The 17,677-nt window shown below is 34.1% G+C and overlaps 1 protein-coding gene across 1 annotated transcript; it reads left to right on the top strand.

Annotated features, from left to right (window-relative positions):
- Positions 1-8,944: 8,944 nt before the first annotated feature.
- On the top strand, positions 8,945-11,867 carry LOC131625431 (zinc finger protein MAGPIE-like). Its single transcript, XM_058896299.1, has 3 exons — positions 8,945-9,132; positions 9,281-9,677; positions 10,449-11,867. The coding sequence occupies exons 1-3, from the start codon at positions 9,021-9,023 to the stop codon at positions 11,296-11,298; spliced, it is 1,359 nt and encodes a 452-aa protein (XP_058752282.1). The 5' UTR covers positions 8,945-9,020; the 3' UTR covers positions 11,299-11,867.
- The last annotated feature ends 5,810 nt before the right edge of the window (positions 11,868-17,677 follow it).

Genomic DNA, 17,677 nt, shown 5'->3' with positions numbered 1-17,677 from the left:
GTTGAACTTCACTCTGCAGGATTTTCCAAGTACACAGGGTTCACAAAACTTCAGCTTTTCGACTTTGTCTCCACCAAGCAGATTTTGTTTCCCTAATTCGACCAGACCCCTTTCACTGACATGGCCCAATCTCATGTGCCAGATTTCTGTTTTCGACAAAGGTTTCGTGGATGCAACATTTGTCGAACCACTTACAACTTCAGCTTCAAGGGTATACAAGCCTTGTTTCTTCACGCCTCTCAAGACTTCCTTCGAACCCTTCATGACTCTTAGGATATTTTTCTCTCCTTGGAAAACATATCCTTTCTTGTCGAATTCACCAAGAGAAAGCAGATTTCTCTTCAAATCAGGAACATACCTGACTTCAGTCAACAACCTTATTGACTCATCATGGAGCTTGAATCTCACAGATCCAACACCTGCAATCTTGCAAGCCTTGTTGTTTCCCAGCAATACTGATCCACCATCTTGATCACATAATTCCTCGAACAAGTCTTTGTTTGGAGTCATGTGCCAAGTGCAACCTGAATCCATAATCCACTCCTTCTTAGAGTCACTGCTTGAAACCACAAGAACATCAGATGATTCGAAATCATCTTGAACAATGGCAGCGTTGCCATTATCCTTACCTCCATGATATTTCAAGCGTTCAGGGCACGCCTTTCTTGTGTGACCCTCCTTCTTACAATGGTAGCATCGAATGCCAGATGCTTCGCCACTGTAAGTCTTCGACTGGCTTTTGCCTTTCTTCTTGTCGAACTTACCATCCTTTCGTAAGAGTTTTTATTTAACGGCCAAACCTTCGCCAACAGTCGAAGGTTTATGCTCCTTTCGTTCATTCAAGTCCTTAGAGTACAAGGCTGATTGAACTTCTTCAAACGTCAGGGACTCCCTTCCATACAAGAGAGTTTCTTTGAAGTGAGCATGTGATCGAGGCAAAGAACACAATAGTAACAGCGCTTGATCTTCATCATCGATCTTCACATCAATATTTTCAAGATCAAGAATCAGCTTGTTAAACATATCCAACTGCTCAGCCAATACTTTGTCTTCAATCATTTTGAATGAATACAAAGCTTGCTTCAGGTAGAGTCGATTTACCAGCGATTTGGTCATATACAAACTTTCAAGTTTCACCCATAACCCTGATGCCGTCGTCTCCTTTGATACCTGCCGGAGAACCTTATCACCAAGGCTCAACAAAATTGCGCCGTGTGCTTTCTCGATCATATTCGTCTTCTCCGTTGCCGTCAATTCTGCATTCATGGCTGCCTCTCCCTTCAACGCTTCCAAACAACCCTGCTGAACCAGTAGAGCTTTCATCTTCAAGCGCCACAGACCGAAATCATTCACTCCGGTGAACTTTTCAATCTCATACTTTGTTGAAGGCATCTTCTCCACGCTCACCGCACCAATTTGTTGTGAATTCAATGCCAAGAACAAAGTATAAAACAAGGAAGAATAAAGGACAAGGAAGAAGAGGAACACAAGAATTGGTTATAACTGTTATTCTTTCACTTTCTCTTAAAACAAGATTACAAGTTTACAAGAATAACAAATAACCTCTCTCACCCTAAATTAGGATTTGCAGCTTAGCAATGATGAAAGACTAGTATGCTATTTATAATAAAACCTAACATACTAACTAATGGGCTTTTTCAGCAAGGCCCATTACACAAGCCAACTTAATAAACAAGCTAACTTAACAAATTAGGGTTTAAACACTAAAACCTAATTTAACATGCTAACAACCCTAGCATCTTCGACATCTGCATGCTAGACCCATATTCGACTACAGCATGCACACTTCGACACCAGCATGTTAACAATCCTTCGACTTCATGCTTAACTCTGTTGAACTGTCGAACCAAGAAGCTACCCTTCGACAATACTAGAGTTCGATCCAATATCTCACATCTAAAATTAGAAAAACATTCTTGACTAATATCTACTTCGCCTCGTGTGTTCATCTTCTCTTGTTTAATACTTGGAGAAACTCCATATATCTTTTGTGGAGTATCCCACATTTCCTTGGCGGTTTTACAATGACAAACATCTAAAAATTTACTATCATATAAAGACATTATTATAAAATTCTTAGCTTTAATATATATATCTATCTTTCTCCTTTCTTCTTCGGTCCAAAGAGAATAGGGTTTTTCCATTACTTCACCATTTATTTGATGAGTAGGGTAAACGGACCATTGATCTCTTGTTTTCCACAATTTATGATTTAAACTTTAAAGAAACTTTTTGAATCTGGTATACCAAATAGGAAAACTACTATTTTCAAAAAAGTGGTGGTGTATTTGAAAAAGATCTTGTGTCGGAAGCCATCTTCCTCCTGGGACGATTAGTCGTTAAACATGAGTTAGACTTTGATGCCACTTGTTGGACTTAAAACTTCACACACAAGAGGGGTGAATTGTGTGGTTGGGAAACATGGTTTTGGAAACTTTTTCATATTAAAAATAGAGTTTGAAAAACTTAGGCAGCGGAAAGTAAATAGCAGAAAATAAATTGTGGAATTTAAAGAGTTTAAGGGAAGAATAATGACACCAAGAATTATACAGGTCCTTTAAAAAAACGACTTAGTCCTGTCCCCAAGAACTGGTCTTGAGAGTTTCAAATAATAGTTTAGACTTTTTAGTAAGAAAGACTCACGAACCCCCTTATACAAGGAATTGGTTGTTGATCTTCAACCAAATAATACAAGACGATGAATGCGGGTGTTTTTGTCTTTTCTTCAATATATTATTGAGTGTGAAGCGGCCGATCTTCCTTCCCAATGGTGGATTAAAGTGGTTAGTCTTTTTTCCACAAACACGGACCTTGGAGTGGTTAGTCTTCAAGTTTCAAAAAATCTGAGCTCAATACTTTTGTTTTAGCCAAGCTAACTAAAAACCTATGAGATTTTACTCAGGTTGATCTCAAATTTGTGAAGCTTCTAATATCAGGTTGAGCTTCAACCTATCTTGGTTTTAATCGAGCTAACTTAGAACCTATCAAGATTTTAACACTGGATAATCTTCAATCAAACCTAGGACTGATCACAAAGTCCCCAAATATAATCTTTATAGGATGAGCTTATAGCTCATATAAATCCCTAAATGGATAGTATTCAATCAAGGTGTATATAAAATATTCCCTTGATGAATTATACAATTCTAGCCTCCCACAATTACAGATATATTTTCACTCACAAATGAACTTTTCTCACAAATGGATTTGGCTCAAACATTTAGTGAAAGAAAGTTAAATAAAACTTTAGAGAGAGATGAAAGTGTCAAAACATGATTCTGGTTACTTTGAAATAAGAAATGAGACCTTTATTTATAGGCAAGAGGCTGACTCAAAAAGGAATTTACATTTAACAAATTTTACTGTTAAAAAATTGATTAGACCAAGTTGCTATTTGATTCCTCAAAATGGAAAGCTAAGATATCTTGTCGTTGCAAATAATCAAGGCGCATCTAATCTAGCTTGGGCCTCAAGTTTGTTCAAATTTAATGGATTGAACATATGTTCTAATCGATTAGAAAAGTCAAAATTTTGCCCATGGATTATTTGACTGCTCTCAATTCTTCTGACATAACTTCTAGATGTTTTCAAAGTATTATCTTATGTAAAATCATTTTAAAAAAGGTTTTGGGGCGGTGTGTGTGTGTGTGTGTGTGTGTGTGTGTGTGTGTGTGTGTGTGTGTGTGTGTGAGTGAGTGAGTGTTTTAGCCTTGTGCTTTTATGAAAAAGCTCCATTTGCTTTTACATAAGATTACTCACTTACTAAAATAGGAGATTACGCATTTTCTACAAGTTTTTGCCGGTTACCTATTCTTTACGTTGACACTGCTTGAGATCTCTTGATATGAGGTTTTAGATAATTTCCATTTAATTTGTCCTTATTGAATAATCTAGTTTATCACCCCATAATACTTATGTTTGCATTTTTCACCGCTTAATTGTTCATGCTTGACTTATCATAGTTTTCATTAGAGTTGTCATCATGGTGGTTATCATCATCAAAAGTAGATGTCATATTACCTGCAAAACAAGGTTCCACAAACTAGACCAAGGTCATGCCTTTTCTTTATTGAAGTAGGGTTGACTAAAAAAGATGAAAGAAAATATTTTTAGGGCAAGAACCCATATGCATACCCTTACGAAATACCAAGCATCTGGGTGGAGTTGAGAGGTGTAATATGAAGGTAATCCAATACCTCCTTTTTGAAAGCGGCCAAAGGCAATCAAACACCCATCTTATGAAAGATGCAATCATAGAAAGGAATAGAGCACCCATCAAATTTTCTACAAATATTTTTATCAATAGGGATGGTGGAGATAGACCAATATGAAGATGGACCCACCATGAAGGTAACCTTCATTACAAAGACCTCTTAGATATAGGAGGAACTTATTCCCATGTACGCAGGATTCACCCAAGGATATTAATTTGTATTAGGTGTCTCTAGCAAGTCCTTATGTCGAACCATATACGTGTCTGCGTCATAAAATGAATCAATCTAATCACTGAAATTAGAACAATTCAGAAAGGAAGTACAAACCCTAGAACACCTACGGGGAGGATCTTTCTTGAGAGACTTGATAAAGAAACCAGTCTCACACTCCTCCATCTTAGATAAAGTAATACCCAAATTAAATTCAGCACGGGTGTGAGAGGCAGCGCAGACGGAAACTTTCCTCATCGACGAATTGTCCTCTTTACCAAATAGTCCAACCCTGATCCAAAGCTACCACTAGGGGCACTCTGGTTAGGAAAGAGAGAATCCACCTCTTAGAAAATGTCCACTAGTTCAGGATTCTCAAACGTAGCAGATGATAAAAACTCATCATTGTCATGTCCAATGGCCACGTTTATAAGTACATTCCCTAGGTTAGCCATAATGGTGTATAAAAGAAAGATGAAGACATACCTTGAGAAGAGAAGACAAGAGGAAAAGAATAACCCACAACGAAGAGACTTCGAATGGCTAAATTTGTCTGAACACACGATTATAAGAATGGACTCAGAAGAGAGTAGTAAATTTCGAATGATTAAAGAAACAAAAGGAGATGTTTGAAAAAGAGGCCAACCTTTTATAATGACATAAAAAACAAACCAGAAATCTAGATCAGAAGTAGAGAGGAAATTTAAGAGTGATGGATCAACCGCTCCTTGGAAATATAAGTAATTTAGATGCACTTGAGTACCTTAGGTGGGGAATCCACGCCCTAACATGCGGGTCTAGAGCCACATGTTAGGGAAAATTGTGAAACATCTCAATTATGTGAAAACATTTAATACACTTGTTCCTCGTTACCTATGTAAATGCCTCATGACCTTCCACTTCTAACTATGGCCAGACATGATGGTCAGATGTCGATAAATAGTTTGAAAGACTTTCCAGCTAGTACACACTTGGCAAGCCTTGGTGGCAGGTGTTATGGACCGGCGAAAGGCCTAATGCAAGGTACAACCATGGACAAACCAGTTGAGATTATCCAACGTACACAGTTAGCACATGTGAAATTTAAGGTACGGTTTTTGATCTTCATATTTCACTACACTCATCTTAATCTCTATAAGTGGCTTAGGCGTTGGAGTGTTATCCGCTTTACAGTATCAAAGATCAATTCTAATTTCAATATAGAATAATTATTATTATTCTTTGTTCTACCCATAAAATAGTCTTAAAATAATATATTATTGTATTTCGTAACAAAGACTATAAATAAGTCATATATATTCTTTGCAAAAGTAAAGTACAAATTGCAAATCCAAAAGGGAATATCCATGTCAAGTGCTGTTTTTCTTTTTGTCCCTAAAGTTGGGTTGGCAAAATTCAGCAAGATCTTGCAGCATATATCGTGTATTTTGTAAACCAAAAAATAAAAGAAAAATGGAAGTAGCATAATAATTTTTTAAAATATAACATTATTAGTTGCTCAATGTTAAAAGACACATTCTCCAGCTTTTGGTAACAAGAAAGCATGTGGGTTATGTACAATGAAATCACCAATCTAATATCTGTTCTACTCTTGGGCAATTATTCCAATTTTATTTTTGAGAGATGGAAATAATACCAATGTAAATCATTAAGCTTTAAGATACTGGTTGAAAATTTGATTATTAATTGGCTTTAAAAGATTATCATTATAGATACTGGTTGAAAATTTGATTATTAATTGGCTTTAAAAGATTATCATTATAGTTTCGTTAACTCAGTTTTATTGATAACTTTGCAAAAATATCAAAATGCAAAGATGCTGATTCGAATCAACGACATATTATATATTTATTTTTAAATGATGAATTCGAATTACTAATCTACTTGACAAAAAATTATCAGAGAGTTATATGTTAACACTGGGGGAGCAATTTTATAGCAATTAGAGAGTTTACAATATTCACTCACATCATGCATCAATCATTTGCGTGACACTCATTTATAATGTAGAAATTAAATTGTATATGCATAGTTATAAAATAAATTTGTCAAAAGAAATAATAAAGAGTTCGATTTGATGGGGATTATAACCACTTATGTAAAAAATCATCTCTAAACCAAATTATACACTTACAATGAATTGAATACCGGTGATGAAAATCAAAAAATAAATGAATGTTAGTCCGATCTAACTATTTAAATGGGTTAGAGACACATAGAGCTGTTTTGATTTAGTTTTGTAAATAAAAATAGAACATGCAAGCAATTATATATATCCTAAAGAAAAATAACATGTATACTTGGTGACAACAATTTACTTTTCTCTAAACAAATATGTTTTCAACTAACAAGAAAATGTTTACCATGACAAAATAGAGATAATTAAATAAGAGGATTGTGGCAATTAAGGTCAATATTTTGTGTAATTCAAATAGGAATCTTATACAAAGCCTTGAAAGTTGAAGGCTTTGGGGGATGTGCTGGAGGGTCATGAGAATATTCTAACCTCTAAAGAGTTCAACAGCTAAAATCCAAAATTTTATTTTAAACAATGTTAGAAAGTAAAAAATGATTAGATTATGATTAAGAGTTTGTACCAATTTTTCTAGAAAAGTCAGCCCACAAGTAGACATCTACTCTTATTTCCAAAAATTCGATGCCTTTGTCAGTTGGCTGTCTTTTTACACATGCAAGTGTAAAATGTAACATTTCTTTGTTCACATTTACTCTTCTAAATTACTACTTTGAAATAGGAGTAATAATCATAGGATAGTTTAATATTGAAATTTAAGTATATTTGACTAATGGTTGCATTATTTATGTGATATGATAAGAAAATACTAAAAGTTAGTCCTAGTGGGCAAGAAAACTTGTCAATTTTGAACATAGACATGTTAACTATTCTCTTTTCTATGTTGTTTGGTTTTTCCTTTTTTGGATTTGCCTTCTTGACTGTTTATGAGTATGGACACTTGTGCCACCAAACTCATCTTTATAAACTTAAAATATTGTAATCAAAATATAAATTTTCCTCTATCTAGCCTTTTAAATAATAATAATAATAATAATAATAATAATAAATATTATTATGTTTATATACCTTAGAATGTAGAGGTGTTCAAATATAAACTCATATTAATCAAGAGAAAATTACTAGGTATGCTTCAATTTATTTATTTGAAAATCAATTGAGATTTTTATATATATTGAGTATCCTCTAAGTTAATCTGGATGAGACTCTTACTATCTCAACCAAATATTTTTGAATATTATTTTTTATAATATTGACATCAAATCAAAATTATAATTATAATCTCGATATGAAAAATCAATTTAATTAAATCACACTAACCTAGCTAAAATGGATTGAAATTCTTAAATGAGTTATCCAAACTAATTTACACATGATTTTATTTTTGAATTGAAAGATTTTTAATCTCTAAATCTATCCAAATGTACACCAAACATAAAACATAGGGTGTGAGAGTATAATCGATGGGTGGCTCGAAACGATAGGCCCGTGATATTATTATAGAATTAAAATTTGATCTAATTATCTTTACAAAGCTGATTTGTAATGTAAGAGTTGCTCTATTTTTAATTAATGGGAGACTTGAGTTTTTTTTAAATAAAAGATTTTTTGAAAATAACATGCACTTTCACTTTGTATATGCTGCAAAAACCCAATAAATTTTTCACTTTTATGTCAATTAAACATTAAAGGTGTTTGAATTTGCTTCTTTTTCCAACTCATAAGACACACATAGCATTTGCTTTAATTAAATTAATTAGTGATAACACTCTTTTGAGTAACCCTAAACCCTAAACAATGGTAAGTAATATATCATACCCTTTTTTGTTATATTGAAATTGAAAAAAAAAATCCATAAAACCACTAAAAAATACTTGAATGACAAATGATTTAAAAATTAAGAAGAGAAAAAGGCAACAAATTATGGGATAATCATTCCAAATGGAAGCAACTTTCTTGCAATCAACCTCATCATATGTGTCATCATACACCTCTTTTCTCTCTGACTTAACCCCACCAATTCCTTTCTCCTCTTTTGCTTTTCAGCCTCCCATAGCAACTTCATTTTTTATTCCACCTAAAAAGTATTACTACTAAATAATACTCCCTCCGTCCCACAATGAGTGACCCAGCATATCATTTCACACGGATTAAGAAAAGTGTAAAAAAGTAAGAGAGATAATATTGTTTTTACCATAGTACCCTTATTATGTATTGGGAATGGTGAACTTTTTATAATTAGAGGGTAGAATTGGAAAAAATGTATTGGAAATTGAAATGGATCATTCATTTTGGGACATCATTTTATTCCAAATGGGTCACTCATTGTGGGACGGAGGGAGTAATAAAATTCACTAACATATGATAAATAAATTAATAAACAAAAAGAGAGTGACATAGAGATCCCATCTTCTAGTATATATCATTTCTTATTGTTTAGGGTTAGAAACCATATAACTAAGAAAGCTATAACTATAACCATAACTAGTCTTTCTATAGATTCTTGCAAACAAAAATTGAGTCAAACTTAGAATTGAAAAAAAATGAACAATAGAGAAATAATTTCAAATGGTTTACTTCATGAAAACACAACAAGCTCATCAAATGATAATCTTCCTGTTTTAAAGAGGAAGAGAAACCTCCCCGGAAATCCTGGTAAGTGAATGATTTAGTATACTTTATATAACACCGACGCCTCAGATTGAAGACATGTCTGGTACACTTCATATTGAAGACATGTCTGATATGTCTTTTATAGACACATGTGTTAGTGATTCATAGATTATATTATGTTTACATGCAGATCCTGAAGCTGAAGTGATATCTTTATCACCAAAAACATTGATGGCAACAAACAGATTTGTTTGTGAAATTTGTCTAAAGGGGTTTCAAAGGGATCAAAACCTTCAACTTCATCGACGCGGGCATAACCTTCCTTGGAAGCTGAAACAAAGAACAAACAAAGAAATAAGGAAGAGAGTGTATGTGTGTCCAGAGAAGAGTTGTGTTCACAATCATCCTTCAAGGGCTTTAGGAGACTTAACTGGGATAAAGAAGCACTTTTGTAGGAAGCACGGTGAGAAGAAGTGGAAGTGTGAAAAGTGCTCAAAGTTTTATGCTGTTCAATCGGATTGGAAAGCACACTCAAAGACTTGTGGTACGAGAGAATACAAATGTGACTGTGGCACTGTCTTTTCAAGGTATATAATTTTTATCTCTTCTTGTTGATCATATATAGATAATTAGATATATTAATCAAATTTCGTGTCAAATTTGTAACTTGTTTAGTGTTCTAAAATGGATCTTAAATTCATAATTATCTCAGTAATGAAAAGAACTTGAAAGCAACCATTCAAGTTTTATTACCTTTTTGAAGTTATCTTATAAGCTACAAATTGTTTGTAGCTCGCTTTTAAGTTGTGGTCCGAAACTGCAATTACGGCCGCAATATTGTTGATGCAATATTTTCTGCAACCACGTCAAATCATAATTGCGGTGTGATCACGAATGCAAAATTTTAAGAAACACATTACACAATTTCGCCAATGTTTATTAATTTTTTTTCATTAAAAATTATAAGTTCAAACCCTAAAACTCATTTTTCTTTTAATATAATAAAACATCTTAACTTTAAGCTCTTGCAACTATGTAAATCAAGAACCTAGCTCCCAATCAAAATTCACGCTGCAATAGAAGCCATGTGTGTCGCAGTAACCGACACCTGAGAAAAAATGCGTGTTTGTATCAGTGTCGTGGTTGGACACCTCTACCGACACTTGTGATTACATTTAATTTATTCATTTTTTCAAATTATTATCGGTGTCAATGTCGGGGTCATTTTCGAGGTGTCCGTACTTCATAGGCAGCAACCAACCGCAACCGCATTTGTGTCCGCAACTGTATTTTAGAGTTATTTTCTAGCATTCTTATTTTTATATTGTTGATAACATAAATTTAATTTGGTGGAACAGGAGGGATAGTTTTGTGACTCACAGGGCATTCTGTGAAGCCTTAACAGAAGAAACAGCTAGAATAAACGGATCAACAAACTCATTACTAGCAATGGGAGGTTACAACAACATCATGCAAAATTCTCTTGTCCCAACTCATTTTTCTTCAATTTTCAAGCCAATTTCATGCACAGATCAAGCATCTAGATCAGGTCTATCCCTTTGGATGTCTCAAACATCTCAGGATGATTTTCATGACACAATGGCCAATAATAACAGCAATTTGCATGAGATTCATCAACTTGAAAACCCACAACCAAACTCTAATTATCATCTAAATTGGGTTTATGGAAATAAACTATCTTCTAATATTGGTTCCCAAGAGTTAACTAGCACTGTTTCACTTCCAATGGTCAATAGTAACAACAACATTGATAAGGATAGTGTAACTGCAAGTGCAAACAATCTTGTTAGTGTTCCTTCCTTATATAGCTCACAACACCAACCTCAATCTCATATTCAAACATCTTCAGCAAACATGTCAGCAACAGCTTTGTTACAAAAAGCTTCTCAAATTGGAGCATCTTCAAGTGACTCATTGTTCTTTGGAGGTTTAGGACCTTTGGGATGCAATACTCCAAATCAAGATCATAGGAACAAATTTTGTGGGGTGTATAATTCAAACTCAGTACTCACAACAAGCCATGAGACAGAAGGTAACTATTCAGGTGAATTGTCACAAATGCCCCCGACAAAACGGCGACGCATGCATAATGAAGAGAGTGTGTGGGGACAAACTAGGGATTTCCTTGGTGTTGGTGGTGCTAACCCTTTGCATCCTTTCATCAATCAACGGATGGATTTAATTTGATGTCAGGACCGTCTTGAAAGGCGTGTAAGACGGATTACTTTACAAATTTTACTGTTAAATTGAGGCTAAATAGGGCCTCAGAAAATATGGTCACGGTTAAATTGTGGTTTAATAGTGTCTCTGTTTGTTTTGTCATAGGTCTCAAAAAATTTAGGACCGCTATGCATCGTTATTTTCTAAATTAAGAAGAGATAATATATATGCATGCAATGCAATGCATATTCTTTTGAATCTATAAAGCTGACTTCTTTTAAAAATGGTGGCTTTAATTTTTGTTAAAGGAAATATAGGACAGCTTTTGGACTCCATTATTGCTGATTTTCATCCCTGCATGTTGTGGTTGTTCCCTGTCGTACTGGACTCAAAAGAGAATTTTTCAAGGAGCAAAAAGCATGATTCTATAGTACAAATAGGTATGTAGCATGTTGGTTAAAGTAAAAGGTTCATAAACTATAGTACCACTTTCATTTGATCATCAATGGACTGGCTATGTCTATAAATAATGGTGTTTATAGTCTTCTTAATCTTTTGTAGGAAATTAATGTTTTAATAGACATCTTGTTTTGTGATATGGTATTGGTATCTATATTTTGCATAAGTTGTCAGTCTCTCTAAATATAAGCCCTTTAAAAGAAAATTCTATAATTTAATTTGTACATTAGATCTAATCTCTCTAAACATGTTGAAAAATACACCATGATCATGAGTTAAAGTTAATAACGTGATGAATCAAAAAGTAAAAAGATGGTAGATTTGTGGATCATATGAAATAAGTTTTCTGTATATCTCGAGTTGTTGGATTAAGAGCCATTATCGATATACATGTGGGATACATTAGTTGATAACTCTACTAATGTTAGGCAAGTTAGAGTCGCAATATTATTTTAAGTATAAGTTATATGGAAAAAATGTATTTGTCATTTCCTCTTAGATTGTAAGTTTATATACAATCTCGCAAACTCATTCTCCATGAGATCAATTAATGAGTCATAAACATATATCTCTCTTTATCTGCATGAGGTCAATCAATAGGAATCAACTCCTTTGCTTTTTTTATTTCGGACCGACCATCAATCGGATGATTCGGCTTGGGTTCAGCCTGTTTGACTTGGCCCATTTATATTGTTTCAAATAAGTCATTCCCCATGAAATGCCTTGAAGCATGTAGGGGCGAAATGTTTTATAAGAGAAATTGGATTGTACAGAGTCCCTAAAGCACGAGGCTTATAGGGGCAAGATGATTTATATGAAGCATCAGTTTGTACATAGTCCCTCAAACATGAGGCATGTGGGAAAAGATGATTTTTGTGAGGAATCGATAGTTGTACGAAGTCCATCAAGCTTGAGACAGGGAAGGGTGAGATGCTTTATGTGAGGAGCCGAGTTGTACATATTTTCGATCTTTGGAAGATATATGTTCGTCTTTCCATAAGGTTTATCTAAAGTCGCGCCCGATCTTATAGGAATTCTCTTCATGTCTCTTGATGTTCCTACTTTTCTTGTGGATTTTACTTTACTTAGCATTAATTATTACCAACTGCCCCAAGAATCACATAGAAGTTAGGTTATCATTAACTTTACATTCCTAGGATACTATCCTTAAGTGTAACCACATTCATGTCTGTCACCCACGCCTTTAAGTAAACACCGATTCTTCCTTTTCCAAGTTAGTCTAGTCTTTATTCTTACACAGAATTCACCTACTTTCTTTGTAGATCTTTGCTTATCTTCTTTCGTTCACCATTCATTAGCAATCGCAAGTAGTATCTCAAACCTTTTTCTCTTATTTATTCGTAGTTATGGTTTTTATTGGGGAGATGTGTTTGGAAAATCCATAGAACCTCAAACTGTTTTGAATGTGGATAGATGCTTGAAAGCTTTGAAACATAGAATAGGAGAAGTGAAAAGGAAATTTATGGAGGGAGAAGTTCATTTTGTCTAATAGTTTGTCAAGAGATAGTGACATTGACTCACTGTCTTCTTCCTTAAATTTTGTCGAATTCATCATGGAGGTCTTCACCTCTCCCATACTTTCCTATTTCTGAGGAGGTTTTGAGTCTAGATTCCCTATGTCTTGAAGATCATTCAGGGTGGAAGCATTTCAAGTTGGCATGGAGCTGTAAAACGCTAATAGCAAACTTGACATCATTTTAGAACCCTATGTTCGAGGAGAATCAATTAACATATATACCTTTTCCACTCTATAAACTCCCCAACAAAATATGTTAGTAGAAAGGAAGAATAGATCTCTATAAGAGCTAGAGAGGACGATTCTTAATGAGACTAACCTTCTTAAATATTTTTGGGTCGATGTTGAAAACACTACTTTCTACTGAAGGTTCAAGAAACACAAGAAATGGGGCTTGAATTGATTTCACATGTGACAACTTTTTGGCAAACCAAAAATAAGAACAACAGTGATAGAAATACACTCATCAAAGTGATTTTGTCTTCTCACAAGGACTAAATCCACTAATTAATCAAATTACAAACTCAAAGACGAACTTCCAATGACTTCTCAAGACTACAGACCAAACTTAGTCCTCCAAAGAATTTAACCGAAGTTAAAATACAACAAGTGTGTGTTTACAAGACTGCTTCTGAATAAGTAGATAAAAAAAGAGAATTTTAAAATTTACACTTAAGTAAATATACAAGAAATAACTCTAAGTGTCACGAGTGTTGTAATTGTTGTTTCTCTCATTGTTCACACTATTTTTCAAATTTCATTGTCCTCTTTAAATAGATCATGAATAGTAATATTGGAGGATAGAATTAGAAACTTCTTCAACTTCACAGCTATAATAATGATATGAGGTTGAGTCGTAAAATATGGAGATCAGTTGGTAGTAATGTTTCTTAAGAATTCCGACATATTTGTCCTTTTTAAGGAACATTTAATTTTTCCGCTTGAATGTACTATCTCCAATAATATTATTTCAATTATTATTCTCTAAATCATTGAATTTGTATTTGAGATGATTTAAAGCTTGATCAAAGTTCAGAGCCTTGAAGATTAGGCTTCAGAGTCTAGTAAAAATGAGGCTTTAGTTATCAGAGTAAATTTGGACTGTTTGTTGTAGACGTGTTATCTTGGTTATCCAAATGATTAACTGTCAGATGAACACTTCTTCATATTTCAACTTTGTTTTAGACTACGTTGAAGTCTAGAGTTTCTTTGTCCATAGTCCAGAGTATGCTTTGTCCAGAATCGAGAGTCTGGTTTGTCCAGAGTCTAGAGTTTGCTTTCAATATCTTAGGATTTTGCACACTTAATGAAACTATTAGTGTACAAAATTATTCTCTATAATTTGTTATCATCAAAACTTAAGAATTGTAAATGTAAAACCAAACTTGTTCCAACAATCTTCCCCTTTTTGATTATGACAAACACAAGTATTTTGATGAACAATTTTTACTTCATAAATAATCAACTAAAAATCATAATTAGGTTTGTAATCTCCCCCTGAGTTGTAGACATTCAAAATCTTCTTACCTTAATTATACCGAGTGAGGTTTGCAAGCTCCCCATGAGTTTAAGACTTGATTTAGAACAAAAAATCAATAAGCACAATAATCTCATAAATTAATCCACAAAATTATTAAATATTTGAGATTTATCTTAGGATACAAATGAATCAAAATCATATCTAGTAAGATCCTAAGATAAGATTGAAAATTATCTTATCAAAAACTAGAAAGATAAGATTGTAAATTACTAATATTGATTGAGAATGAAAATAAACAATTTATTAATCAGTCAAAATTACAAGGTGTGTAATGAAAAAGATAAACAAATGAAAAAATATAGTTTAGAAGATAAATTGGTGGAGACTAGAAGGGAAAAAATTCTAGAGGATAAATTGGAGGTGACAAGAATAGGCTAATGAGCAAAGGGTCCAGCTCTATAATCAATATTTTTGGACTTCCACCTTTGACCATCAGAGCTTTCAGCGCCATTAAGCTTGAAGCCCCAAGAGGCCACAAGAGCATCAATTAAGCCTGTTTTTTTGTACTTTCTTAACTATTCCTTCATGGGTGAAAAGTTCTGAAAGAACTCGTCCATATTATCAATACTTTGTGAAGGTGAAAAAATACACAAGAAAGAGAGTTGAATTGTGTGTTTGATAAATATTCTCTTTTTTAAATAGCAACTTCTGAATCTGACCAAGTTCAGATTCTAAGCTTGAGTATGCAGCTGCAGAATAATTTAAAATAAAGAAACAATAAATAAAGCACACACAATAGTTATCCGGGTTCCTATATAGCGAGAGCAGTCCAGTCCCATTGCCACGCAAGAGCTTTTTCACTATAACCAAAACATGATTACAATTTGCTTAGACACACCCGTCCAAAACTTCATGTTCAATCTCACCAGAAAGAGACTTCTTGCCAAACTCATTGTCCAAGATTTCTTTGCTCAAACAACCTGAAAGAAACTTCCTTTCCTAAACCAATTGTTCAGGATTTCCTTGTTCAATCACACTAGAAAGAGACTTTCTTGTCCAAACTAATAGTCCATGACTTCTTTGCTCAAAAACACTCAGCCTGATACTTTCTTGCTCAAATAAAGCCTAAGACTTTTACAAATTCTAAACAAACTTTTTGGGATTTACAACAAGATGTATTTGATATACCAACACACACAAAGACCTTTCTTGAGATGTATAAGATATACAAGTGTAAGAAACTCTCAAGTTTATGTGCAATACAACCATTATATACAATAGCTCAGAGAACTTGAAGGTTCTGGTACATACGTGTTGTATGTTGCTTTTCTTGTTGTTCTTGTTATTGTGCATCTATTTGAATCTTCAACTCCTTATATAGAGGGACCCAAAAAAGACGTTGGAAGTTGCTTGCACAAGTGTCTTTTCTGAAGAAGCGGTTTCCAAGATAGAGGCGTTGAAGTTGATACGATGAGGATCTCATCTTCTGAATAATCTCTTTATCCTTTGTGTCTTTCTTAAGTAAGGCGTCCATAGGCATGGAGTGGTAGACTGAGGAAATCACACCACACCGTTGAGCCTTGTGATAAATCACTAGTTTACTTTTTTCATAATCCAAGCAGTCTGATAAGATGACACTGCTTTGGCACATAGTATGGTTAGCGAACGTTTTTACTTGTGTTTCCGGCAAGGCGCTTGAAGCTGCAATTTAAATATCAGATGCTGAGTCAGATTTCGCGCTAAGATTTTATTTGAAAATCAGATTCTGCTTCAATAAAATCAGAATTGACTCTTCTTTATAAGCTAATTAACTGAGTCATAACCAATTTAATAACTAGTTTTAATGAACTTGCACACTTCATCAAACATTAGTACACCATTTTTCTCTTTAAGTACTTCTGTTATCGTTAAAACATAAGGAGTATGAGCATGAACAAATTTTGTTCCAACAATCTCCCCATTTTTTATGATGACAAACATAAGTATTTTAAGATCAGTTGGTTGGTTAGTTTCAATAATTTGACAACATCGGAGTCTAATCAGTTTGACTGGTTCAACTTGCCAAAGGTTATTCTAAAAATTTCGCAAAAATTGTAGGTTTAAGCGCATCGCCTCTAAAGGGCCTCACGCTTGGGGGGGCTATGTACATCCCAAATTTTAGAAATTGGGATGGGACCTCCTCTGGCTCAGAATCAGAACCATGTCAACCTTTTGAGAAGAAAAGTAACAAGCACTTAAGCACATCTCCCCTAAGGGGCTTCACACTTGGGAAACTATGTACATCTCGAATTTAAAAATTGAGATCGGACCCGCCTACTGTGAGCTAGGAAAAACTGGGATCCTTCGAACATCGCTTTCCAGATAATAATTCGAGGTTTGCCTAAAAAGCATACCTCGACTCGTCTGAGGTCTCACACTGAATGGGAACCAGATACTTAAAGGTCGGGAAGTCAGCAAGGAAAATGACAAGGTCTTCGATGGCATTGATATTCATTCCTTGACAAGGGAACATGCCTTTGATGATCCATCAAGGCGTTTGATGGTCTTCAATGGCATTAATACTCATTCCTAGACAAGGGATGCTACCTTTTATGAGCCATCAAGACATTTGATGATCTTCATAATGTTCTTTGATCCTTGAAGAGGCTATAAAAGGGCACTTCAGATCAAAGGAAAGGGATCAACAATTGAACAGAAAAACACTTACACATTGCGACCTCTCCCAGTCAGCACCAGGGAGGTAATCAATATTGTTCTTCAGGAACAAATTCCTTAGGTGTGGCTTTTACTTTATTCCAATAAAAATATGACAAATATACTTAAATATCATATAAGGAGTGAAAATAGAAATAAATTGCATACGTATAAGAGAAAATTATATGCTTGTCATATTTTTATTACAAAATAGTAAAAATCATCCTTAAGAAATT

This window comes from Vicia villosa, unplaced genomic scaffold (genome assembly GCF_029867415.1).
Source record: "Vicia villosa cultivar HV-30 ecotype Madison, WI unplaced genomic scaffold, Vvil1.0 ctg.000217F_1_1_3, whole genome shotgun sequence".
Taxonomy (NCBI): Eukaryota; Viridiplantae; Streptophyta; class Magnoliopsida; order Fabales; family Fabaceae; genus Vicia; species Vicia villosa.
The sequence above is the reverse complement of the archived record's forward strand: the minus strand, read 5'-3'. Positions and strand labels throughout refer to the sequence as shown.